Source organism: Prinia subflava, chromosome 15 (assembly GCF_021018805.1).
Source record: "Prinia subflava isolate CZ2003 ecotype Zambia chromosome 15, Cam_Psub_1.2, whole genome shotgun sequence".
Taxonomy (NCBI): domain Eukaryota; kingdom Metazoa; phylum Chordata; class Aves; order Passeriformes; family Cisticolidae; genus Prinia; species Prinia subflava.
Window position 1 is genome coordinate 10,161,071 of NC_086261.1, and position 27,837 is coordinate 10,188,907.

Genomic DNA, 27,837 nt, shown 5'->3' on the forward strand with positions numbered 1-27,837 from the left:
GTGTATCAGTTTCTTTATTTATAGACATACTTTCCTCCTACACATTATATTGTACGCTGGTGTTAAGATTGCATTGGATTGTCATGTAATTGATGTACGAGGTTTTTGTGAAGATTTCTGACATCTTTTTTAATTCCTGTTAAAATCTAATAGATTCTTTTCATTATCCTTGTCTTTTAATAATTTGCTACTGGAGATCATTGCTATAAATTTTCTGATTACTGTTCTCTGGTTTTAGCATGAAACTTTTTTTTAAATCAGTATTTAGGAATAGATTTTCTAAGGTAAAGATAAATTTAAAATTGTTCAGTTGTAAGGACATACGAGTGTGGTGCTGATGAATTGCAGCATTTGCAGTCAGGTGTCTTTCTGGGAACAATTCCCTCACAGAACACATTTCAGTTGTGACAGCTGTAAAACATAAAGCAGCCTTGGCTTACCTGAAAATGGAGGTAACAGTGATTCATTATATAAAGCATTTAGCAGTAAGGGCTAAGTACAATTTGGATTCAGGATTTGTTCAACTGTATTTCAATTTCTTTGAATTACATAAACAAAAGATTGTTTAAAAGAGCCTGTCTTCATCTGGTTTTAAGATTTTTTACATATATATTTATATATTAATGTGCAGACATACATTTTAATTAAAACTTCAGTAAAGCTCTTAAGCACAAACAATCCTAATGGGATTTTGTTATTTTCATTTTTATTTCAAAGCTTCCACTAACCTTTTTTAGATATAGAAACTTCTGCTAGTGTGTTAATGTTGATCAAAACTGTGAACTTTGTTTCAGTGTTTAAATATTCACAGAAAGTAGTGCAGAGTGGCACCAGCAAAAAAGCTTCTTTTATAGTACAGCCTGTTGTGTTCAGTGAACAAGTAATAAATAAACTAGCAAAAGCACAGTGAAGGTGTACTGATACAGCTGTATTGACAAACTTTTTTGCATGAATCTGTTTATATCTTCTTTAACTTGCTAATATCATAACTCATTTTCAAATGAGACTATTTGTTAAACAAGATTTTTTTTGAAAAAAGAAATATCTGTCAAATGAAATTTCCATTTTCTGTGAGTGCTTTTAAAATGATAGCGTTTCATGTAGGAAAAAAAGGTTGACTCTAGACACCTATTATTCAGTGTAGAGCATTTAAGACCATTTTTAATTAATTTGACTCTATCCCAGTCATGTCAGCTGCTTTAGCTAGTTTTTGGTGATCTTTATGTAAGTGCAATTATCACAAATGCAAGAGAAAGTGTAGGGAAACTGAATTAAAAGATACAATGCATAAGTCAGGTAAGTCTTAGTTGAGCACTTTCATTACTAGAAAATGAAGATGTCTTTTGTTCATCAGGTCAAAGTGATTTTAGCTTTAGTTTCAGACCAGTCCCGCAGGCTTGCACGAATTTCTGTATCTGTGAGTGGAGGTTCTACCAGCTGGGGATTATTTCCAGTGCCTGCTGGAACTGTAACCTTCTTTTACCTGGCATAACTCTGAGCATGCCAGTAATTTAATTATCAAGAGTATGTGGCATAGATTTTTAACATTTTTGCATTGTTTCTTTTGAGATGTCCATTGTGTGATTTGCTGCAGGCTGTCATTTTTGTCTGCCATCCAATGTATGTTGGCAGGATGGTTGTGTACTAGGCTTTGTGTCTGGTCACAGAAAAAAATTCATGCGTCTCAGCCAGACCATTTTGTTATTCCTTTAGAATTAAAAGCATATGAAACAGATGCAGCTTAATAAGTATCTTTTTTATAAATAACATTTAAATAACTTAAAACAATAAAGTTCAAATACAACTTAAAATAAAGTTTAATGCTGTAACAACAGAAAAAGCATGTATAAGAATGGAAAAACAATATTGAAAGCTGTATGCCCTAACAGGAATTATACAAAAGATAGGATATGTTGCATAAAAAACCTTAATATGTCTGAATTTTTGCTTCATTGTTATATAAAATGTTAATTTGTGAAAAGTGAGATGAAGTACATTATTTATTCCTATTTTTATTTTACATACACTATTTGAAACATCTTTTAGAGCAGCATTAGGTATTTGTTTCATTAATAGATAGGAACATTTTGTGTTAGAGTAAACTTAATTTTTCCAAACTAACTCTCTTATCTGAATACAACAATAAACATTTACAAGATTATATTTTTTTTGATCATATAGTTTATGTATAGGATATCAGTTTCTTGGGGGAAGTATTTAAAATACTGCTCAGCCTCCACATTTTCTATTGACTTGATAATCTGACAACTCATCCCAGCAGCCTTAAAGTCTGACATATTTTACACAACATTATCATCTGCTTATTATTATTATAGCAGCCATATTTAAGAAGCAGATAGTTCTTTAAATAAAATATTATCAGATAATCAAGTAATGACTTATTCTTCAGGGTAAATTAATTTAAGAAACTACCCAGTTACAATGACTAAGATAGTGATTGTACAACTCTTTAGAATTTTTTACAACTTTTAGTTAGTAAATCTGGTTTTGTGTATATTTTCAAATCTTTTTCATGTAGTCTCTTAAAAATAAAGATAAAAATGCGCAAGTCCAGCTTGTTCAGTTTCTCAGTAGTATTCCAGCCTCTCTTGGTATCTTGTCAAACAGTCTTCTTAAAATTAATCTTCCTGCTGGAACTAGTTCTTTATAGATCATTTGTGATTAGGATATTGCCAGAGGAAGAAAGTGGGACGCTCTGTGTTCTTTCTTTGTTTTTTTACCTTTCATTGGAACCCCTTTATGGTTTAGTGTGACAAACATCTCCTTCCCTTTGTGTGTCCATTTTGCAGAAGCGTATGTATTGTAATGGTTTTCTTCAATCAGTTCGATGAAGTTGCAGTCCTCGTTGCATACCTTCTGTTGAGAGTAGATAATGAAATAAGGTAAGTACAGGTGTCTTTTTGAATACTTAGAATAGGGAAGATGGGAGAAGAATATGCATTATAGACTCTGCATCTAATGAATATTTTAATAAATAAATTTGACTTATGAAATCTGAGTATTGAAAATTTGAGCTTTGTCTATTCCGTTTTGAAGAAGTATGTAAGACTAATCATTGAATTTATTAAATGGACATAAAAGTCTAATATGGGGTGCATGGGATAAGTCCAAACTACATTTTACTTAGTTGGGAATCCATCTTACAAAAAACTGTACAAATGCTGCATCTCAAAATACCTCTGAGGTTGTAGGGGTGTACACATAAGAGAGGTTTGCATCCGTACCTTTCCATAGAGTCGTCCTGACTTGTTCATGGCCAGGAAATATTCACTTTCCACTCCTTTGATTGCCACTATTCCAACTGCCACCGTTCGGATTTCTAGAATACCTGCAAAGGTACAAAGCAAAGGCTCTTAAATGCCTGGTTGTTCTCCAGTTAACTTAGAAGGTTTAGTTGAACTAATATGCTGTAATATTTCCATGTTTATTGAAAATCTGTGGCAATCATTATTTGAAAAGAGGAAAATTACGTGTATTCATGTGAAGAAAGGGCTAGACTAAAAATTCTCTCTGTGTGATCATGTCTGCATAGAACCACTTTAATATTGTATGGTGGTAATTTCTAAGTATATACTGAAGTTGTGATGTCAGTGTAAGTAATTTCACTATTTTCAGAGAATCAGTGTAGCTTAGAATTTATCAGGATCAGGGTTTCATTTGGAATATGTAGTTAGCCTTCAAGGTTCACAGAATTTGTGTAAAGCCTTTATTTTGAAGTCTTATGTAGCAGTATCATCCCCTGGAGTGTAAACCTTAGAACTTGTGAGTGATAGAAAACAGACCACAGTGTCTTAAATAAGATAAAGTATTTGCTTGACCTTTGTGTGCTTTAATGACTGATTGGAGCTGTAAAGATACGTGTATTTGAAAATCATTAAAGGCTGCCCTGAAAGCTTGTTTATTCAAAACCAGAAAAAGTTTAGTGTTGTTTTCTATTAACTGCTTGATTTTCATCTCACTGATACATATCAGCAATACTTTCTGTGGTCACTGCGATACATTTAGGTTACCTGCAACATAAAAAATATTCTTTTGTTAATATAAAAAAAAAAAAGTGAAGGCAGGGTGATTATGCACGTTATCAAGGAACACCAAGTTGTTTCACCAAGCTGAAATATTATTAATGTGTTAAGTAGTAGTTTAGAGTTACACATCTGAGTTTGAGCTGTTCCTTTCCATATTGAGTCACTGCCAGAGTGACTCTGCCATAGCAACTGCACTGTGACTCCTTCTCCCAAACGGGGCCTTTCAAAGGCAGCCACTCGAGGCAAATTGCAAGAGCTAAGCACGAGAGAGACAAGTGAGGAAGGTGGGAGAAAGGCTTGTGTTAGATTATCACCTGAATTTCCTCCTTAGCAAAACAGTTCCTTTTATCGCTTTCAAGTTGGCATTGACTTTTCACAGCCACACAGTAATAGTTTTTTGTTAGGTTTCTAAGAAAGACATTAAATATCTATGATATTTCTCCTTCCCTATACTTTTTTATATCCTCTTGTCCTTTGCTTTCTTTAATGTTGTTTTGCTTTTCTCCTTGATATTACTGATGTATCAGTCCTTGCACATACAGATATTTTTCTTCCTACTTGAGCAGAGCAGTTCCCTCTTCTCATGGTGTGTGCACTGCTGGGCATTCAGCTCAGAGATTTTATACTTCTGTACTCCCTTATAATGCTAAGCCAGCTTTTTTTTAAAGTAAAACTCTTAGAATTCTTTGACAAGTTCCACTCTGCTGTAGGCCTAGCAATAGTTCTAACAAAGGGCAATTTGTAACTGAAACTTACAAAAATTACATTAACTTTCATTTAAATTTCACTTTAGAAAAACCACAGTGAGGCTAAAAAAGAGATGAACATCTACATTTAGCCTAACAAAGAACATAAGAGTGGAAGGGATCTCTGGGTCATCAAGTCCACTGCTCCGCTTGCCTGGGAATTGCATCAGATAATTCTCTTTTCATAAACTTTGCCAATACTAAATTGGAGTTGTTATTTCTTTGCCCCCAGTGTTTCTGCCGAAGGCTGTTCCAGAGTTTGATTTATTTTAATGGCTAGAGACTCTGTAGTAATTTGCAATCTGCATTTCTTCAGTGACAGCTTATATCCATTTGTTCTTTTGCCTCTGCTGGCCATTAATTTAAGGGGAGTTTAAAAAAAAAGATCTATGTTTGAGTTTTCTATTTATACAGAATTTTAAAAAATGAGAGATTCAAAATTACTTTTTAAAACAAGTCATGCTAAAAAGAATTGAGATTTCCTTGAGTAAGCTGATGTTGGCTGAAGTTACAGTAGTAAGAAATCCTACTACTTTAAAAAAGGAAATGCCAAAAGGTTTTGTCCAAAGCAATATTTTTATTGTTGCAATTTTTGCATTATTTTTTTAGTGGTTTTTTTTTTCCTGAAGTAGATTGTGACATTCATACTAACTTGTTGGAGTTACATTATTGGGTTTGGGGTACTTGTTTTTCTACTTTATTCACAGTTGAGACATCAGTGTCTTTCCTTGTCTTAAATGAGCAGGTCTACTCTTACGTGCTTCCTTTTAAAGTAAAGGGGTTTAATCCTTTCAATATCTATTCATGAAAAGAAAAAGGTCACTAAGCTAGGACGGGAAAGAGAGATTTCTTATACATGGATTGTTTCATTGAAATACTCTTGTCATACTCTAATAACCAGGATTGCTTTAAAGGCATGCTTAAATTAATGAGATGTTGATGAGGAAAAATTCAGAAGGTCAAGCTTTAATAAGGTCTTAAATATCACTGATTTAAAAATTAAAATGTAAACTATGTTCTTCAGTTGCTTTATCTAAAGCATCCTCAGAGACTTTTGGAAGAGGTTTAAGAGAAGACTTGAATATACCACTCACTAAGTAACTGGGAAAGAAATCAGATTGAAGCCAGGAAAAGAAAAAAAAAACAACCTAGAGATGGGCATCCAAAATTGAAAACAACTGTACTTTCTATAAAATCAGCATGAAATTCCAAACAATTTTATATGGTTGTATGGTCAGTGTATCAAATGTAGTTTAAAATTCGTGTAATGAATGAAGTTTCCTGCAGAGCTGAAATTCCTCTGGTGTATGTAAAAGACACTCAGCGGAGATGGGCTAGAGTTTGTGTTCAGAAAAGAGGCCTATGGATGGCAGCAGTCTTTGTAACCACTTGCTGCAAATTAAATAACACACAGTTGATATCCAGTAGGAAAAAGAAAGTAAAAAGAAACAAAGCAAGCTTTTAGGCTGACACAACATTTTTAGTGGGTGAAATATGTATCAGGTTTTGGAGAAAATTTATGTCATAAATGAGGTGAGTTTCCTGGCATTCTGGTCTAGAATGACAGTTGCTCAGTACTTCAAAACCAGACACTTTTATGTCTAGCCTTACTCCGTAACCATAGCCTGAACGACAGGACAGCACCTCAGGCTGGAAATTTCGGGAGAAAAATGGGCATTTATTTATATCATTGACATAAAATTGAGCATTGTCATGTGAGATGATTCTTTCCTGGCAAGTGATATTTGATCATTTTTTTTAATCACTTGATATTAAGTGTTTTTTCTGATTCGATTAATATATTCAAATCAGCCTTTTCATCTTCCTTTAATTTGTTAGACTTCTTTTTGCTTTCACAACACACTGATGTTGTATTTGTTAAAACAAATCCCTGCTTTTATTGTTACATAATCCATTTATGGATCCAGACTATATTAATTTCCATCAGTATGCAGGCATAGTTGTATAGGCACTTTCTTTGTGTTTGCCCATTTACAGTTATCCTTAGATAACTGTATCTTGTCTATAACAAAGTAGCAGGAGCCTTGTGATTTAGCAGAATCAGGGCATTTCTCTTTCATCATTTATCAGCTAAGAGGCTGAAACAGCAATTGCAACTTTGGCTCTGAGAGCTGTAAGGAAACCAGTAAGTGCTGCTGGAGCCTGAGGATCCCTTGGGCAGGTATAACCTGTCCGGGCTGGTGGAACAGGAGGGGCAGCAGAACCACAGAGGGAGAGCTCTTTCCACATGCCAGGGAGCTGCCCAGTGTGCCGGGACTGATGAGGAAGAATCTGTGAGGCACACACTGTGTTCAGTCCCTCATCAGCTGCCTCTGTTTCCAGACAGTTCATACATTGCAGGTATTCCCTCAATGTCTATTGCATAAGGTTTCTGGTCACAGCTCCTCAATTTGCCAGTCACAGTTTCTGTAGACATCCATTCAAAGAGACATTTTGACATCTGTTACATTTTTCAGAAAGCTGACAGCAATTTCATCCCAGTACTTCTCTGTTCTGCCAGGTACATGTGTTGTGAGAGCACATGTGATATGTACACCACTTTTTTTCTTGTGGCTGTGTATGCAGTGAAGTTAAAAAAAAGCAGTCTGTTCTTCATTTTTATGGGTAGGGAGGCTGGCACTGACAGTTCAGTACTTGGGAGGAATGTGTTTGTGAAACACCCTTTCCTCGGCAGAATTGTCTTTAAAAATAAAGTGTGTGAAATCTTAAATAGGGACAGAGGAGCAGACAAGACTTGGATGGAAAATGAGTCAAAACAAAATGTAACTTCCAAATTTCACTAACTTGTGTTTCTCATTAATTGAATTTGGAGCACATATTTATGAATTCAAATGATCTTTGCAAATGATTCAAGGCCAAGGAAAGTGATTTTGTCTTTTCTTAGAGGACACTGGTTAATGATATCTAATGTAATTTGTTCTTTTGTTCTGGCACTTAATAAGTTAATGTTTGTGCCTCTTAAAGCCAGCAAATACTATTCATGATGGACAGTCTTGGAAAACTTTCATTATGCTATTGGTAGGTGTGTGCTTTTGATAAGCCAGCACAGTAAATATGTGCATTAGCTGGTGTGTTACACTTAAATGTTTTTCTAGAAGAGTCTTATCAGTGAAATGAATACTTTTATTGGAAAATATTTGTGCAGTTAAGTTATTTTGAGTCTTAATATTTTTAAATGGAAGCATCCTGAAGTTCATTTTTAGGTAAAACAGTTTTTGTGCTCATTCTCTCTCAAATATAAAAACTAGCAGTAAAAAAAAATAGCTGCAAATAAAGGTATTGATTTAAGGTATTTTTAATATGACTTAATTTTTACTTTTCCCAATTATTAAATTAAAGTTGATAGAAAGAATTTGCATTTGCATTGAGTACTTTCCTTAGCAAGAGAATGAAGGAGTTCCCTAGATGGCAACTCACAGAGCTCCTGTTCATAAGCTTTTTAAGTAGAAATACATGTACAGGTATATGTTATCATGCCTTTCAAAGCAGGAGATTTCTCTACCCCAGGAATTTTGTCTGTGGATATGATTTTAATTAACAACGAATTAACAGAAACAAGTTGTTATATCCGTTCACTACCACTTTCTTCTATCTTCTCCTTGTGGTACTCAGAATCTTGATTTATGTCATAAATACATATATGTTGTTATTTACAGCATAGAAGGGTAAAAAGGTTCTTCAGGGGCTTTTTGCTGTATCCGTGTGTGCATTTGCTGTGCATGTGTAGACTGTCTGAAGCCTTTAAATATGAATATGGCTGTAAAAATGCACAGAAATAATGGATCTGTCAAGGGTTTTCAGGAGAACAGTTGAAGCTACTGCTTCAGTAAGGTGCCAGACATCTGGATATCATGGAGAAATACTCAAAGCACTCAAAACTCCTGGGTTTGTCCTGTGTGCAATTTGCAAGCAGGAAAAATTGTAGTTGTCTGGGGAAACATGATTAACAGAGAGGTATTCCTTGAGGACTTGATGCAGCCTCTTGTTCAGCATCCTCAAGCAGCAGAATTTGCTTACAAGGTTTACTCCGTGTACAGAACATTCAATTAAGCATAAGTAGCTGATGTTTAATTACCCTTTTGCAATTCACTGGGCACAAAACCAGGAGATATACTATAATAAATCAACTAAGTGCTGAACCGAAGTCCGTTAAAGTATTTTTTGTACTCCATTAGATTTTCATTTAAATTTTTCTTTATTTGACATTGCCTTATCCATAAATTTCTCCCCTGTTTTCCAGTCATACAAACTAATTGATACATGCATTGCTAGATGCAACAACTTTATCATTAACCATTGTCCTGGTGATACCCAACAGCTGACAGGTAAGTTAGTTGTGGAATAGGAGCCATGTCAAGGTTTATGAAAGAAACTGCTAACTTGATAACTCTGTGAAAACAGTACAAAAAAGGCAAGATAAAAACCAAGCATAAGAGGGAAGATACAACAGGGAACTAAAATGATTGTTTAGAAATGCTGTTATGTTACTTACAAGATCTGTTCTTTGCATGTGTACTTGGACTTGTGGGTGTTTACCTTTATGACAGAAAAGGAAGGGGTAAGCCAAGTTCCACTCTCAAGTCTGCATTGTTCAAAGTATTTACACAGTTTCTTATGCATCATCAAATGTATAACCTGCCCTTCCAACCATGTGTGGCTGATGCTAAAATGTGAAGTGAAAAGCATAGTTTGAACTTCCAGACTGATGTTTGAAAATACACCTTCCTTTTTACTTTAAACTTAACACGTTTGTTCTGCAGTGGGAAATATTAAAAACTGTAATATCTATTTTTAGTCATTTTTCAAAGTGAATAAATGTAATGCAGTGCTCATCAGTTTACAACACTCCGTAAAGTTTACTCCTCTAGTGTAGTGTAGTGAGAATTTCACTGACCCTATTGCAATGAATAAAAAAGAGAAAGAGGTAAAAAGTTAAAAAGGTAAAGAGAAATACCTTAAAATTTTCAAGTGTTTTTTCTTTATTGTACAACCTGTTTTGCCTCAGTTTTGTATTGACTCTCTGTTAATTTTGGTGAGTGAGGAGATAGTTTTATCAATCAAATGTTTCATTCTTCATTGAAAATGGTGGCATAGTAAGAATTGGTGTAGAATATTCTGACTCTAAACTGCCACCTTCTGTGCATGGCTTTTTGAACATTAACTATTCAGACCACTCCATTTCCAGTATTTCTCTTGATTTGCTCTTCAGAACCAAAGGGTGTGACATTTTTCACTGAAGTAGATTGCAAAGTTACAGAGCTTTTCAGTTTAGAGGTGTGACTTGTGCATAGCAGTGCATAGTAACAACGGAATAACATGCTGCCCCAGGCAGTCCTTCTCTTGGGAATGTCTCATTAAACTTATTAGAAGCCTTTACTTCGTTGATCTCCACTGCTTTATATAAATATTTTCTTGATCAGCCCCTTAGACAGCATGTAGTCATTTCTCATTTTTGCAGGAAACTACATTTCCCTTCAATAAAAATTGCCCTGAAGCTAAACATATGGTCATAATGAAGAATAATATTATTTTTTAGAATTAATACTGTCATGTAAAATCCAAGTCTTAATCCTCAGTCTGAAAAAGTGCTTTCTTATTACAGCATTAATAATTTACTGATATGAAAAATGGAAAAAAAGTGTGGAATGACTGTTTACAAAATGTAATTGTTTCCAAGCAGTAATAAAATTAATGATTTAATAGTTTAGAGCTGAATTTGTACAACAAATGCTTTCCCTACAGCTCAGATGAAGGCTATTTCTAGTATTTAAATATTTTGTGCTGGTTTTGCTAGAATAAATGATGTTTTCAAGCTCTGCAGACTTTAAGAATGTAGCCTCAAAATACCAAAGGTAAATGTAAAACATTGCTTATTAACTTTTTCACAGCAAAATAAGATATATCCAACTAGAGGTGCAAAACTATTCTGTTTCAGTGTCTACAGCTATTTTGATTATCTGAACTTGGAAAATTTCACATAAGACCAAAGCCTCCTGTTTTTCAAATTTTTCCATAATGCAAAAGTCTTTAAATAGATTACTTTTTATAAATAAATGGTCTTTTTAATTTTTTTTTTACTATGCTGTTTTGTGTTTTCATCTGGTAATGAGCTGTGTTTGCTCCTTTCCCCTTTCCTGAGTTAGTGATCACAGTTGACATAAAATAAGCCATGTCATTTCTATGGAAGACATTTTCTTCTGTTTTTCTATGAAAAAAGGAGTGCATGTTAACGTGCCTTTTCCATGTGCAAGTATTTCATTCTCTGAATTGAGGAACATTAAATCCAGGTGCATTTCCTCTCTATCACCTGTATGAACTGGCTGCAGGCAGTCACAAAATCAGCCTCAATATAATGTGGCAGTGGGTGCTGGATTTATTCAGCTAAACGGGACAAGAATAGATCCAGCATAGAATCTGCTCCTTTTATATGAAATATTCACCGAGCTCAAGGCCTTGCTGTTTTGTTCTGCATATTGTCCTGTCTCCAGCTGTTCCCATGGCAGATTTTCTGTTTCCTGAAACAGGCTGGACCAGAGGAAGAGCAGAGCCGTATTCTGGGGACAAACTGAATCTAAAACTGCCTTTCTGTGTTCTTTGAGGATAACTTAAAATTATACATTGTTGAGAAAAATTGCGAAAAGCAAATATTAAATGCCCGTAGGTTGATCATAATGACATTCTACAATGTGTTATCATTAAAATATATAGTACAACACATTCTAACAGGGAAAATGGTCCCAAAAGTAGCTAATAACCAAAATTATTTCAATAAGCAAAATTCAGAAAGTGGTTGTATAAGAAAGAAGATGAGTGCAGTATTCCAGAGCTTGAAGATATCCTGAGGGGCCTATGGCATAGAAGCAAAGAGTTTGAAATGGTTTGAAAATTTAGACGGTAAAATTTTGTTTCACATAGTTAAGAGCTCGTTTCAGTCATAAACACTGCAATCCCTATTGAAGAGAGACATCTTTTCCCACTCTCAGTAGTCATGTAAAAGGTAGGGCAGTCACTACCCAACTGAATAGTTTTTAGTTGCATTTCCAGATCAGATCTGCTATTTTGTGCACGACAGCTGAAGGTGGATATCTAAATATATCAACTACAGTGTCTAGAAGAACACAAGCAGGCACTACGTAATTCCTTCCAAGGTACAAAATGCAAGAAACTGCTAAGAAAATCTTACTAACCCCTTGGTGCCTTGCAGAGTGGGAATTGATAGAAACCAGCTGGCTCACTCCTGCCTTCAAAACACTACTGGACATATATTTATATGTATGGCCTCTCAAATTGTTCTGGTTTGTTGCTGACAAATAATTTAGATTTAGTTGAACTTTCAAAATCTGTATAAGACTAGAGACTAAATTATAAACTAATAGAAGGAGAAAATCAAAACCCCATCAAAATCAAAACCGATCTAATAATCTAATTCCATTCTGAAAAATAATTCAGGATTTTGTAGCAGATGTTTCTCCTGTCTTGCTCAGTATATGGATCAAAACGTGGCAATTACCCTACCATTGTTGTTTTTTCAAATATCTTAGATCATTCCTTGTCTCAATTTTGCCTAAAGTAATTATTTCCTTTTAATTACACACTGTTTTTATCAGTCTAAAATTTAATCCTGACTGGAAGCCTGACTTTAGGGAAATCAGTAGAATGTTTGCCATTACACACAGGCAGCACTTTGAAACCTATGTGTTTACATGACCAGATATTTGTAAATGTGTCAGTGTCATCCAGTTGCCATCTTTAGTTGTTATCTTGCTTTACAATTCTATACCAAAACCGAGAAAAACAGCAGCATCAGCACCAAAAAAAATTGTTCCTCTGCTGCAGGACCAGTTGCTATTACCAGAGCAAATAAATGGTAAGAGCTGCAGTGAAACTTTTCTTTTGTTCTGTATTTATTTGTGTGATTTTTAATCTGCCTTTTTAAATTCAGCTTAATTGACCTGGAAAATCTGAACTTCTTCTCACTTTTGACTGCAAATGCCAGCATGTAGAGGAAATCAGGTGTTAACCATTTAAATCTGGTGATAAAAGGATCCAAGCACACTCTTACTTTTGTCCATGTGCATAATATCAAGAAGTCAGTGAGAAAATTATTTCAACTAGAATCTTGTAAGCATTTTCTATTTTCTAGAGTTCCACAGCCTTTCTGTGCTTTGCTTGTTTAGCATTAAATAGGAGTAGTGGCGTCACTTTTCAGTGACACTTACATGTACCCTGAAAGTAGAAATCAGAGCTCTAGAACTCACATTCCAGCGTGCTGTGATAGAATAGTGTGATGTTATATTATGAAAAGAAGTGATCACTCATAGCTAATGTGGATGGAAAGTAATGGATAAGTAATAAGTACTGAACAATTACTAGAGCATAGGATTAGCCAAATTAAATTATGTTTCTTTACATGTTTAATCAACTTCAATGCATTTTTAGTATATTGTTGGTTGTACACAATCCAGTTTCCTATTGCTTTTGTTCTGATTTTTATATCTCCGCGTGTGAATTAGTGCAGTTATATGTATTTTAATTAAATTATCAGTTTATATTAGCTAAAGATATATTGAGGAAACATAAAAAATGGCAACTGTGAAGTTAGAAAGCTGCCTTGTTTTCTTACCCACTGTTCCTTTGCATTATCACCAAGAACCCCACATAACGTATTCTCTCAATTAACCAGAGGAGAGTATGTAAAATGTGGTAGAAACCACTTATTACCCTATTTTTACCTTTACTTTTACCTTTCCTTTTAACTGAGGAAGGTTTCCTGTGTCCCTGATCTGCCTAAGGAAGGATGTGAGCTCTCCTGTGCCTGTAAACTGCAGTGCTTCATTTTCTCAGCTCTCGAAGCACATGGGTACTGCTGTATCACCATACAGTGACTGTTTGTAATAAAGATATCTGTGACCAGTCTGTTAAAGGATTTAATAACTTAAAGTCAGATCCATTCTGGCATCCATATTGTTATATTGGTAGAATTCCAAATTTCCATCTCTGACAATAATCAACCAACCTGTTTGATAGACAGCAGTGCAGTGCATTGGCATAAGTGTAAAGACATACTTTTCTCTTGACCTTGAGACAAATGGCAGATTTCATACCACTCAAGCGTTAGAGAACAGCTTTAGTCAGGGGCCTTTAAGAATATTCCACTTTTTGATTTTTTCTCCTACAGTTTGTTCTTATATGTAGTGGTGTCATGAAATTTTGATGAGCTCCATAGAAGTACTACATAAGCAACCTGTAGCAGAATATATGGTCCCCTTTGAAATCTGGGAAACAGCTGGTCTGTGAGCTGTAGATATTTGAAAACATGCATTTCAGTAATGGGCTTGAACAAGGAGCTTGTTCAAGTAGGGAAGAATAAAATGTTCGTTATAAGGAAGCAGAGTAAAATGAGATTTGTTCCATAGGTTTATAAAGTTAGACGACTCAGGTAATGGTTGGTGGGGTTTCAGTATAAGAATCTGGACTGGGTAGCAGATGCTGCATGTGCAAATAAGGGGTTTGCAACTCTTATATTTTTATTTTGTGGTGGATTTGCATTAAGCTTGCATAATTCTGTGATTGGCAGGCTCAGTTTGACAGCCTTTTTTGATTCTGCATTGTATGTATGATCATTTCTTCTCTTTATGGTACTGTTCTCTCCTAGTGTTTGCAACATAAAAAAATAGTGGCTCCATAACATTGATTTTAGAAGGAAATTTTTGAACTGCCTTGAAGAGTGTATAGTTAAAAGAGCACAGGGCTTGGCTGTGCCCGTAATGGTATGTTCTAAAATATATAAAGAAAACCTGTTGTTAGTAAATGATTTGCTATGCTTTTTGCTCTGACTGAAACAATTATGGCTATTCCAGGCACTTAAAGTGGTGAAGAAACCTTTTCTTTCTTTGCATAAAATATCTGTAACTTGACCTGTATTGAAACAGAGAGTTGGAGAAACACTAGCAAGTTTACTGAGATGATGATTGTTTTTTACCACACAAAATGAAACAAAGTAATTCTGCTGTTCTTAACTTTGTCTTTTTGTGCCACCTTAATTCCCCCATGAGTATCAATATGTTCTTGATTCATATGTAAACTAATGGTAGGAAAAATCTTACAAAATGAGATTATACTTCTACAATTGAATGTATATTACTTTAAATAATGCTATCAGTTTTTAGTCAGTATAGAAGTGTGAATCTGTGATTTTAATATTCAGAAAACACTAGAATAAACTTCCAATTATATGTTTCATATATAAATATAAATTTGCACATATATTTGAGAAGTGATAGCTAACTATTTTTCAAGCTGAGTATCCTAAATTTGGTATATTCTGATGTACTGTGGTTTTCAGACCATATCTTAAGTAGAATAAATAGTGATAGCAGCATTACTCCTACATAGATATTGGTAAGATAGAGAAGTCATTCTGACTTGAAAGTCAGGAAGAGATTAATAGTGGAACAGGAATTTCATTTTTCTTTATGCCCAGTGTTTATTACCAATGTTATGAAATAGTATCTTAAAATAAAAGCACATGGATTTGCAGAAGCAACAGTTATTATTTGCCATATCTTTAAATAAATTCCTCAGCCATGGGCAGGCATCAGTAACAAAACTTTTACTGATTTCAATAGAGCCAGGCTTTTACAAATGGCATGTATTTGTCTCTTTCCTAATATGGATCTTTCAACTCTTGAGCAAACTTTTCCTAATGAATCACAGGGATAGATAGCTTTTTCCACTCGTCAGTAACTTAACTCCTGCACAGCTGTGCAATATTCTTTACTTTCAGCAGCAGCTATTCAGACCATCAGTGATAGTTTTCCATTGTTCATTTCTAAGTCAGGATGAATAGAAAAGCCATATTTTGACTTTTTGTTGGAAAGAGCTCATGCTGTACTTCTTAGCAATTAATTTCTCACGTTGATTACATCTCTGTGTTGTTGAGAATTTATTTCAATCAAATACCATGCACACAGAGAGGGAATTGTTTTTTCTACATAGAAATCAATGTTAATGAAACAAATATGGCACGGTCTGACAGGGCTTAAATCCGACCTTTTTGTACAATACCACCTGTGATGTCGATTGCAGCACATGTGATCACAAGAGATGATGTGTATAGAATTCTTTAGGGCTCCACTGGCAGAGCTGGTTTGGGGTGCAGCTGCCGGATGGCTCTGAAGAGGAAAACAAAGAAAGGAACCGTCCTGCTGTGACGGGTCTGGGGTTGGAGAGTGGACTTGGGAAACGAGCACTATAGCAAACAATTCTCCTTCTAAGCCCAGTTCGGCTGAAAACACCCAGAACTGCATTGTTGAAGTATGAACAAGACAATATAATAAATAGTGATCCAAAATCTTCAGTATTTACAGTGCTATATACAGACAGAAATATTGTTCATTTTTCTACATCACCTTAGAAGAGGTGATCACCTACATTCTAATTTTGGAATCTGGGTAATCTATTGGGGAAATAATTTGTACAAAACTAATATTTATTCAATTTTCTCATAGATGAATAAGGATCCCTAAACAAAATTATATCACAGACAGAAAACAGTAAACAGCAATGTGAAGAGGAAGAAAGGGGAAAAAGATTTTTGTAATGGCAGTCATGATTTTAATTGAGCCCTAGCAGGAGAAAAATGTCTGTATCTTATGTATACAAGATTATCACTTACAAGTGATTAGGATGAAGTCAGAAAACAAGGATTCTGTTATTTTTGTCTCACACAGCTGCATAACAGTGGCAACATGCACATTTTGTAGATACCACCTGAAGTGATGTAGAAATGTAAGCACCATTTATGCTGTGGGGTTTAGGCTTAAGTATTGCCCTTTTTTAAGGTAACTTGAAGTGTCCCTTGAGTACTTGCCAGCCCTTTTAGAGAACTGTCTCTGGGTTGTCTACAGATCTTATGTAAAAAGGACGGTGTACAGATACCTACTTGTGTTTATGGAATATTTTGTTATCTAAGAAGAAATAGTCTTGTTTTGACAAACACAGAAGTACATTCCATTTCAAATGTTGAACAGTTCTGAATAATTCTCCAATAATTTCTCACTATAATTATGATAAATATATTTTATCACTAGATCATTTTCTGCTTAAATGATATAGACATTGTTACATATCAGTTACTCTTAAATAATCTGCCTGGATCAGAGTTAGGCTGTTCATCACCAAGCTAAATTAGGGGAGTTTGCCTTATATGTTAGGAATAATATGAAAATTCTGCTTTTGGTCTAATGATAGTTTTATGGTTTTGGTATAGACTGGTTTTGCTTCCAGTGTTCCCTCTGGATGAAAGTGCCATTTCAGAAGTTTTCATCAGAATGTGTCTTAGAAGAATATGACTAAATTAGAGGAATTAAATTCAAATCACTGGATTACTTACTTAGCTAAAAAATCAACAGAGCATGATTTCTGCGAAATATGTGGTAATAGTTTCCTAGAAAGATGTGGTAAATTTTTTTTTTAGTTTAGTTGCATGATGGTTCTCTTCACTAATCTTGACTGAATTTCCCAAGTCACATAAGGGTGCAATCAGAAATGAAGGCATGCTAAGTAATTTTAGTTTGATATTTGGTAAAGGAGGCTGAGCGCCAGTTTGCTAATATAAACATTCTGACTGAAATTGGTGTATAATAATCTAAAAGCTTGGTTTTATTAATAGCTGTGTTATTTTCATTGCTCAACTTAAAAGGCATTTAAAGGGACAAGTATAAGTGGCCTAGGACTCTTGCTGTTTACTTTATAACTTGAGCAGACTCTCCTAAGGCTACTCTCAAAATTGATGTAACATTTGATTTCCTTTGAAGTAATAATATCAGCTACAAAGTCCAACACAAATTCACCCAAATATGTGGCTGTTGCACTAAGAGAACATGCCAGATTGTCTTTCACAGCCTCAATAAGAAAACTTTCCTGGGTGCTGAAGCAGATGCTCAGAGAGAATGCTCAGCTCTGGGGAACAGTGCCAGTACTGATGGGGTGGCAGGATGCAAAACAGAGCAAGGGACCAAAAGGACCTGTGTACCTGATTACAAACTAGTGAGAGGAAGGAGGGCAGAGCCAGGCCCTTGTTAGGAGAGGAGGAATCCTTACAGGGAAGAGGCTCTCCACCTCTTTCCTGCCGGGCTTTTCTCCACAGTTCTTATGTTGTCCCTTACCTTGTTTGGTAGGTGGTATTTTGTTTCCTGAGTGGATGAATTGTCTTTCTGGAATCATAATTTGGGCATAAAGAAGTTTCTTTTCTTCTGACTGATATCCAGTGATTTCGAGTGCTCTAAAGAACTAGCTTGCCCTGGGAATTATGTACCTTTTTATTTGGTTTTGGTTTTCAGTCTTTGTTGGAAATACTAAGCAGAATCTCCATGCTCAGTAAAACATGTAAGAAGTTTGGTTAGAAGAGTGAAGCTTACTTAAATGGGAAGAATGGCTTTTTGTCACCAGTTAGTTTGAAAGTACTTGTATACAATTTTGTGTTTGATTAGTAGCAATGTTAGTAGGCAGAGTGCTGTGTGAGTTCTGTCACACTTGTGGTTCAGATGTGGTCAGAGATGTGCTGAGCAGCCTCTGATGGCAGAGGTTTCTTTCTGTGCTGTGATCTAGTATGGTATTGCAAAGAGGGTGCTGAACTAACGCAGGCACTACTGCTGTGTGTGGGATTCAGCTGGGATGAGTCTCACTCTGTGCACGGGTATTTGTCCCTGTCCTTATGTAAAGGTAGTATTACAGTTTTTTGCTGTAGCATTGGGAATGACATGGCTGTGATGACTTTAGGACTTCTCAGCTGCAGTTTTCCCACAAGCAAACATAAAGGGCTGCTGCAAAGGGAGATCTTGTGCTGGCCTTTCCCACAGCGTAAATCTTTCTTGTTGTAAAGCAGCACTATCAAGCAAGTTTCATTATTTGAATCACTCTATGCTGGATTTACATAGCTAGTTCCCTAAATCCTTGTAAAATGTCACAAATAAGCGCTCAAAAATTGCTTGGATTTCTGTGTATCATCTTGCATATTATGTGCAGTTCCCAAGCTGCCTGGGCTATTCCAAAGGAAATAAATTAACATGGTGGAGTTAAAGTTGCATTTGAAAGCTGGTGAAAGTTGCAGTTTCCTATTATGTTAGTACTGACTGCACTCTCCAGGATTCAGTTATCCTTTCTGGTTTACTTCAGAGTTTCTGTCAGGAAATACAACTCTTGTTGTCACAAGGAGCTACACAAACACTGGAGGGAATCACTCCACTGTTTGCTGCCTTCTTCCCTTGACTAGATCAGCATTTTCTCCCAAATCCATCTGCTTAGTGATTAGCTAGAGTCTGAATATTGCCACCCTTAGAGTTCATGTAAGCCACTCAAAGGACAAGTCTGCCATCACCATATGATGTTGTGAATGTGTTATACAGGAAGCCAGCAAGCTCTTGCATTTCCACATCTGGCGTGTAAAACTCCACGTTTCCACTGCATTCCAGCTGTGCACACAAACAGCCACTGAACAATGGCCCCACTTCACCTGAGCAGCTCAGGGACTGCAGCACAGATTTACATACAACCTTTTCCAAATTTGATGTTGATTGTGGTTAGTTTTTCCTCTAACCTTTTTCAGCTCTAGATAATATGTGTGTTCATCAAAAAGAATTTCTGTGTTTAACAGTCATAAAGCTATCTCTTTTTTTTTTCTTTGCTGTAAACATTTAGTTTTGATTGAAATATCAAATCCCATGGGGCATTTAAAGGTCATAATAAAATATGCAAAATTAGCACAGGTTATTAAGGAAAATGTGCTTCTTTTTAACAGTTGAGGCTATTTTTTCTGCTTTGAAATACCTTACCTTCTAGTTAGACAAATATTAAAATTTCAGGGTATCAAAATAGCCAAGAACAAGTCTGATCACCTTCTTTTTGTAGTCTATAGCACCTCCCAGTGTCTGTTGACACATTTAAAAGGAAGCAAGCCAGCTCACCAAAAATGGAAGTACTAATGCTACGAAACTCCTTCAAAAAAATCCCCCAGGTCATGGGAGTATTCAAAAAGTGTCATTATTGAAGAGATGGAGATGAGTGGTGTGTGTTGATCCCTGTTGAAATGATTGTAGTTATTAATGCCATGGAATGGTCATGTTTGCTGTTTTCATTTATAGTTGTGAGTTGATCTATCCCTATTCTGACTGGGCTTAATTCTGAAAACCTGGACACAGAAGGAAGATTTCAGTGTTTTGAACAGAGGATCTAAACCCTTTAGTAACTTCAACCTGGTTTTGTTCTTTGTTTTAAAAGCTAAATAATAGTCAAAAGAACCTATTGATTGCATTGGTATTTTTATGGCTTCCTTAGTGCGTTTTCATGAAGTTGTGGGCCACATCTTGAATATCCACTTCTAACTTTTCAACACCAATTGTTACAAAGAATTTTTTCCATTTGAATAAATGATGTCATGTGTTATGAAATTTTTAAAGTGTGACAATTCAGTGCTATGATTGTTAACCTCTATTATGTTACTGCCATAAAAATTTTCACTATTAACTTTTTATTAATAATGCTTCTACATTGCATACACCAGACGGCTAACTTGATCTTCCTTTCATATCCAGAATTAAAAGTAATGTCAAAGGTCAAATAAGACAATTGAAATACAGTTGCCAAATATAGTCATAGACAGTCAATTATGCAATGAAAGCAGTGTGCCACCCATGAAGAGTAACAGCCTACATTTGCCTAAACTTACTCTGTTTTATGAGAATTGTGTTCAAAATATACTGCTAGTTGATAGATCTTGTAGTGTGGAACAGTCTAATTACATGGTTTAGGATGTCTTGGTCTTCCTAAGCTTCAAGGAAGATGGAGAGGAAAGCCAACTGTTCTGTATTCCTACATTCCTAGGATCCTAGAAATTGGAACCAATCACTTCCAGATACTCAAACAATACAGAAAATTGGAAGCTGTGAAAGGGAATATCTGGATTTAGGCTTTGTTTTGCAAGACTGACTGTATAAGGTATTAAATTTTATACCAAATTTTATTTGCCTGTATGGAAATTGCTTCTTCAAGATTCATCTGAGCTCTGTGTTTTTCTGTTTAGCTACTGACTTCAGGACTTCTAGTTCATTTTCTATTCATCAATTAATGTTCTATTATCAATTTATTTATTATTTATACTATAAAACACAATTCTTTTGTGGTTTGGAAGTTTTTTCACTAATACTTTTTAAAGCTCTTTACAGAGAGGTGAATAATTCTTTTTCTTAGAGGCACAGAGAGTCTGAAGAATTTTCCCAAAGTCTGTAAGCAAATTGCTTAGAAGTTTGGATTAGCCTCAAGTCTCTTGAGTCTCAGGTCAAGGCCACTTCAGCACATTTTCTTCAGGATGGAGCAATAACATACTTAATGATACAACACTGAATTTTTTGAAGATTCAGAAATTGTAAACGCTGTGGGGGGGAAAGCTGTGGGGGAGAAGGAGCTGCAATTTATCTTTATATGTATCCTGTAACTGCTTCTGCAGTTGGGTTCTAAATTTGATTGATCATTCTATAAAAATACAGTATTTCTCATTTCTGATGAATTTCAGTATTGAGAGATTCAGGAAAACTGCTGAAAATCACAGCTGAGCTGTGAGGGTGTATCAAGGTCGAAGGAATCAGTAAGGACAATGTGTACAGACTCAGATTGTTTCACTGCTCAGACTGACGTTAGCTCAGTTTGAAGCTCCCCCAGGCAGGCAAAGCCCTGTTGGTGTGTGTTAACTTGTGGAGCTGCTGCCTGGGCCTGAGCCCAGAGGTTTGAGTTTCCCCCCACAGAGCTTATGCAATCCTTTTTGTTCGTGAGAGTGAGAGGAAAGTGAGTGGAAATTGCTACCGTCTGGCTTTACACATATTTTTCAGCTGGCAAATGCCCAAGAATAGAGAAGGTGATGAAGGTTCAGGAGGTAAATTCAGAAGTTGTAAACAGTTTTAATAGTGATCTGTGGCACCCCTCTTACACTATGCCAGCTAGGCAGTGATCTGGATGTTGATATGTGAGACTGAAGAGTCTGGGTGCAATCACCCTGCTTCCTTCTCACCTCCCTGAAGGCTACACTCACCAAGAAAGTCAATAGAAGCTGTAAGAAAGGTATAACTCAGATAATTCTGTTATCTGCATCTTTGCTAAAACCCATCTTTATCAGCAGTTGAGGGTGAAGACCTGGGATTTGATAAGGTGTAGGCTGAGGGACAGGCATAGATCTCTGCTGGCTGACGCTTGAGGGTACCCCTAGTACCAGATGAAGAACTGAAGAGGCCACAGGGAAATCTGGTATATTAGATTTGATTAATTACTGTGGGGGAGAAAGTCATCCTTGGTGCTGTGGGCTAGGTTTTGAGAGGACGTGCATTTCCACTTGAATCAAATCTTCCTGTTATAATTGAAAAGATCAGCAGAGTCCAAATGTGAAGCAAAAACACTTTCATGTTACTGAAGGTTTGTCTTCCCCTGGCACCCAAGTGTTGGTTGAACCAACAACCTCTTGAAAAACCAAGAATGCAGTTGCATAGACAGGCTTTCTGTTTGTCTGGAACACACATAACCCTTAACTGAATCTGGTCCATCAATAGCTGATTTTCAGAAGCTGAATCTTCTTGGCTCTCTATGTAATATGTATTTAAGCAATGTGAATAAAATTTGTGCAGTAGCACAGCATACATACATTTGTTTTGTGCTAAGAAGCTTATATAAGATGCTAGTGGAAGTAATTCTGATTTCTAAGGAAGTCAGAATACATAACCTCTTAGATATGTAGAAAGTGTATTTTATCATCAGTTACGGTTTACATTTGAGCAAAACTGAGTTTAAGTTCATTTAATATTGCTGAAAACTTTGCCTTGTTGGATTTTGGTCAAAATAGAAGTAGTTTTCCAAGATAAAATTGTAATCAAGATTTCAGCCATTTTATGACAAGATCTCACTAGACTACTTTCTCTACTTTTTGTTGTTGTTATTGTTGGCTTTACCCACTGAAAAAAAGAGGAAATAGGCACTTTCTGGGTTTAGAGCACACATGGAATATGATAGGATCAGACATCTTCTGATTCAGGTTCCAGGAAGGCTTTTCTAGTAACTAAGAGACCCTTTGAAGTCTTAAAAATGAGATTCCAAAGGCAACAGAGCATGGAAAGTCCTAAAGCATCATCCAGTCATAGTTAAAAATCCTCTTGGATAGAGTCAAAACAGTCTCTGATTTTTGCTGCCTTTTTTCTAAGCAAAATTAAGTAAATCTGGCAAAATTCTGAAACACAAACTGAAATGAAGGAAGGAGTAAACAGTGACAAGGAATGATTTATTTTTCTGTTAAAGATTAAGAGTTAGCAAATCGCCTTGTTATCCCCAAGATTTGTTCAGTCAATATTACGTTTTACAATCATGAATTCAAGAAGTGTGTTTTGTGTGCCCACTTAGATTCTTTTCCTTGAACAAGATGCAGAATTTATTTTTTGTTAAAAAGGTTCAGGCTTTGGCAAGTTATAGTAAGCTTTTGTCAAAGAGAAATTTTTTTATGAATAATGACAGGTCTTTCTGGGTGACCTAACCTCTTGGCTGCTGCCTAATTCTTGCTTTAGTTTTTCAGTGAGTGACTCTCAGTTCTCGCTCTGCCATTTAGTTTTCAGATTGAAAGCAAAGCTGTCAGGTGCAAAGTGATTTCCCCTGCTTAGTGGAGATCAGTGTCCTCTGATTTGATTTGTTCACTCTTGAGTTATCACCTTTATGTCCACCAGAAGGATCTACTGCTTTCTGAAGTGTGCACAGATCCATATTCTTTGGGTACCTAACAAGGTCAGCACTGTTGTAAACAGGATTTGGCTTTCACTGAGACAGCACACGTGTATTTCTTTAATGAAGCAATTAAATTCTAATGTTTTTTGAGGCAATTGAATGATAAATACAGATTATTTACAATTGGTGAGTGAGGATTTGGTTCAGTATTTCGTTATGTCATGAAATTTCAATCCACACACATTTAATACAGTGGGTATTAACTAAAAACCTTAGAAATTTTAACACTTTCACTGTTCGTGCTGCATACATTTCATAGTATGTGTGTGTATAGATGTTTTTGTTCTGTAACTAGAGAAATTTGAAATAAAATGACCCTAATTCCTCTCCATCTAGGCATTCTTATAGTCCCAACTGATAAGAGAACCTCTATGAATTTTGGCACTTGCCAAAGCTGTGATGAAGTTATCCTTCTACAGACATTTCTCCATGTAAAGATTGTTCTTCACAATATTCATGCTTCACACCTCATGGGCTGAAATGAAGTAGTTCATTTGATCTACAGAACTGTCAGGACAGCTTCCTTTATGAAGCTAAGTTATGATAGGTAAAAATATGATTTTTTTTTCTTATTTTGTTTTAGTAGCACAAGATAGCGAATTCAAAAGGGAAAATAATTCCATTGTTTGTTTTTTATGCTTTTTTCCCCCTCATATAATATTATTTTCTTTTTGGTTATTGATTGTAGCAGAGATCCATAAGCACATCTTCAGAAAGGCTGTTTACATCTTTTGTTGAACAAAGGGTATGACAAAAAGTGCTCCTATAATAATGCTACAGTACTATTTTTTTTAGTTTCTCAGAAAATCCAGATTATCAGTGTTCACATTTTTCTAGTCCTCTTTGTCTATATTTGCCTATTCTACTAGTCCAACAAAAGCATTTGGGTCTTATTCCTTAAGATACAATAGATTAATTAGAGTATTAGACTTAAGATGGTGGGAACTTCTTACATACTTCAGCCAATTTAAAGATGGTTCATCACAGTGCCCATCAGTTACCAGATAACCATTACAATTTAATTTTTTTTTTCTCCTCATACTCATTGCATTTACCAGCAAAAGGATTGATTTTGTTTTTTCTACTGCAATATAAACGTAAGGGTTTAGTGGCTCCAGTTTGCCTATCAGTAATTTGTAATAGTTACCATCACTAAATTATCACAAAGTGTTCAGAAAACTGCAGGAGACAACGTCATTGGCACAAGAGGATGTGGTGTTCTCTAATGGGCTCACTGCAGAATGTTTAAAGGTGTCATTATTGTGCAGAATGGGATCCTTCAGAGAATCTCTGCTTGAATTTGAAATGATGTCCAATTGCTAACAAAGTTTTTCTTAAGCATCATGGAACTAAGAAAGCAGCTCTATGATTAATTACTCAGCTCTAGATTCTGTCATAATGTGTTTGTAAATAATAACAAAAAAAAGTTGGGTACTGTGAATATTCACTTATCTACATTAATTCAGAAGAACCAGTTTCAACAGTCAGCAACATTTTTTCCAGTGATTTTTATGGGAACAACATTTCACTTCAAAACTACTCCTATGGATCTCTATTGTAGCAATGCCCTCCTGAAACTCAAAGGGAGTCTTCTTGAATATGGACCAAATAATTTAGCTGGCTGCTGGCCATGTGTTGTCTTTCAGAGGAATATTCACTATGTAATAGTGTAGAAAGAAAGGAGACATATGGAAACAAATTTTAAAAGAAACAGTAACATTACTCAATGCAGTTTTAGCCACACAAGTTGCCAAGAACTTAATGTAGTCGTGAAGTAAAGAAATAAATTCTGAAGCCCACTAGGCAGGCGCGTAGCATGCGAAAGTGCTGCTCTGATAGAAAACAAGCACTCAGCTTCAGCTGAAGGCTGAAACACACTAATACTTCTTGAAGTTTGATTTATGGATTTCTCTTGCTGCTGCTGTTATAAAAAGCACACTATTACACACAACAAATTAAAACTTTTTTAACAGCATTCTTGGAAATGTATTTGTCCTCTTATTTGTCTCTAAATACTAGACCAGCATGTCCCTGGCCCTTTTTCATTATAATTTTGTTTTGAAATATGTGGTAGAATCCTATGTATTTTCCTGTTGCATCTTAATAATATCTTTTCAAGCAGATGTCATGTTTCTCTAAATAAACAATACATTTGTAACTACACAGACAACGTGGCAAAAATAGTGACTGTAAAAATTGATGTCTTCAAATGTAAATCAAAGATTATAAAGGTATTTGTGTGGAAAATGCATACTAGTACAACAATTCTTTTTCCAGTTCAGAATTTGTATTTGGTACAGCTTCATAAAATATTGTATGTCCATTGTCTCTAGATGAGTCATGGTTTTGGAAGAAAGGGGGAGAATATTTTTTCAGCATCATGATCATTGTAATAATGAACTGCAGAAACTATAATAGATTATGTTCCTGGCTTGGCAAACTATCTGAAAGATTTTGCAAGAGAGTTTACATAATTCTTTCCATTGAACTTTCTAGTATTGCTATGTTTTAATTGTTAACTCAAACACACCAAACTTTTAGGTAGTTTGTGCACTATATAAATGTGGTTTAAAGTTTCAGGAGTATTTTATGAGCAGAGTTGGTGGTTATACATTTTTGTACATAGAACCTTAGTTCACTTGTTAAAATAGGCTGTTTGCTAATAGTTCCCAGCTGTAACTAATACATTAACAGATCTACAATGCAGTATTTAAAATGACGCACTTCAAAATCAATTGCAAATGTCCTGCTGTATGATTAATTGGAAAACTTGTTTTACACAATGGTCAGTACGTGATACAAAACTCTTTTGGAATTAGGGTAAATTAAATAGGAAACAATGATGTGTAAATTTCTAAAAACGTAGGAAAAGCAAAAGTGTTACTTACTGTAGTTGTTGTTTGCTTCTCTTGTCCCTTTCACTTTGCCTCGCTTATCAATCCTCATATACCACTGAGTTCGACAGAAAAGTCTTCTCACTCTTACATCCCCCCCTTCCATATAATCATAGCTTCTGGTGTGTCGCTCAGGGCTGGAACAGTTCACATTTGTAGCCATTTGCTCTGGAGTCATGTCATTGCAAGCTAAAGATATAGTGCCCATTAGAAAGATAATGTAAAAGTATGATCTGTAGAGCAAAATTGGCAGGATCCATGTCAGTATCCATTTGTGCATTATAGTGCAGTGTTCTGGGTGTTCATGAACAACATAATGAAAATTAAATCTCAAGTAGACTGTCGCTCTTAGGTCACCGACCTGCCTTCTGTCTTTACGAGTTACAGATTCATTTAAATGAGATTGCTCCCTCTTCTAGAATTCTGATCGTTATTCCTTAATAGTTAGTGGCGAAATAGAAGAGCTTCTTAAATATCTCTTCAGTCAGAATATCCTTTAAAGACACAAGTTATAAAAACCTTTGTTGTTGTGACCTTCTTTGCTACTTGAATTTGCTGCTTGCACTGAAAGTAAAAGATCTGTGAGAAAAGGTGCATGTGTAAGTCGTTATGCTCAATTGTTACAAACGTGCAAGGATACATTATGCTAATGAAAAGTACTACACAGAAATACATGACATGCTAAGCTTATTTTTAAAAATATGCTAATGCATATACAATAGATATATCTCATACAACTTTTTACATAACCAGACATATACCCTGATTGTAAACACAGTTCTCCTTCAGTTTTAAGTCTTTCCAAAAATCTCCTATTGATTAATTTCAACTCTCATGCATGATCAAATTCTCCTGATTACTTTATATCTCTATATTTACTATTAGCACAATCTATCATATAACTTTTCTCTAGTTCAGGTTTCAAAACAGACCTCATGGCTTTAGCCCTGTGTTTTTATTCCTACCCTTTTCAGATTATTAGTAGAAACAGTTTTCTTAATTCTTTTTTTATCATCTAGCATATAGAAATAAAGATAAGTTATTAGCTATTAGAAACTGTTGAATGATCTCGTAAAGGACAGATAACTTACTTGTTCCTGTTGATAAGAGCTGGATACCCAAGTACTCCATTTCTGTTGTCTCCTTTTTGCAACATGAGACACTCTACTGTAGCTACAAACTTTCTCAGCTCAGAAAGACTCCACCAGAATTATAATTGTTTCCATAAATCAACAGGCTGCAGAGATGGTGTGTATGTGCTTATGCGTGCGCGTGCATGTGTGTGTTGAGCCTGTTGTTCAGTCCTTTTCGATAAATACC

The 27,837-nt window shown here is 35.4% G+C and overlaps 1 protein-coding gene across 3 annotated transcripts; it reads right to left on the reverse strand.

Moving 5' to 3' along the window:
• Positions 1-1,737: 1,737 nt before the first annotated feature.
• FGF7 (fibroblast growth factor 7) lies at positions 1,738-27,837 on the reverse strand. Of its 3 annotated transcripts, none has more exons than XM_063412656.1 (4): positions 27,609-27,837; positions 26,512-26,706; positions 3,246-3,349; positions 1,738-2,877 (listed from the first exon to the last, which is right to left on the reverse strand). In XM_063412656.1, the coding sequence occupies exons 1-4, from the start codon at positions 27,646-27,648 to the stop codon at positions 2,683-2,685; spliced, it is 534 nt and encodes a 177-aa protein (XP_063268726.1). In that variant the 5' UTR covers positions 27,649-27,837; the 3' UTR covers positions 1,738-2,682. The 3 variants fall into 3 exon arrangements, with proteins under 3 accessions (XP_063268726.1, XP_063268725.1, XP_063268724.1); XM_063412655.1 differs by having other exon boundaries at positions 26,512-27,081; XM_063412654.1 differs by having other exon boundaries at positions 26,512-27,096.

Excerpts from the sequence above, each read along its gene's own strand:
- FGF7 (XM_063412655.1), bottom strand. The coding sequence starts at position 26,797 with ATGCACAAATGGATACTGACATGGATCCTGCCAATTTTGCTCTACAGA. Across the intron at positions 3,350-26,511 it reads AGAAGCAAACAACAACTACA|GTATTCTAGAAATCCGAACG; the intron begins GTAAGTAACACT and ends GTACCTTTGCAG. Across the intron at positions 2,878-3,245 it reads CAGGACGACTCTATGGAAAG|AAGGTATGCAACGAGGACTG; the intron begins GTACGGATGCAA and ends TACTCTCAACAG.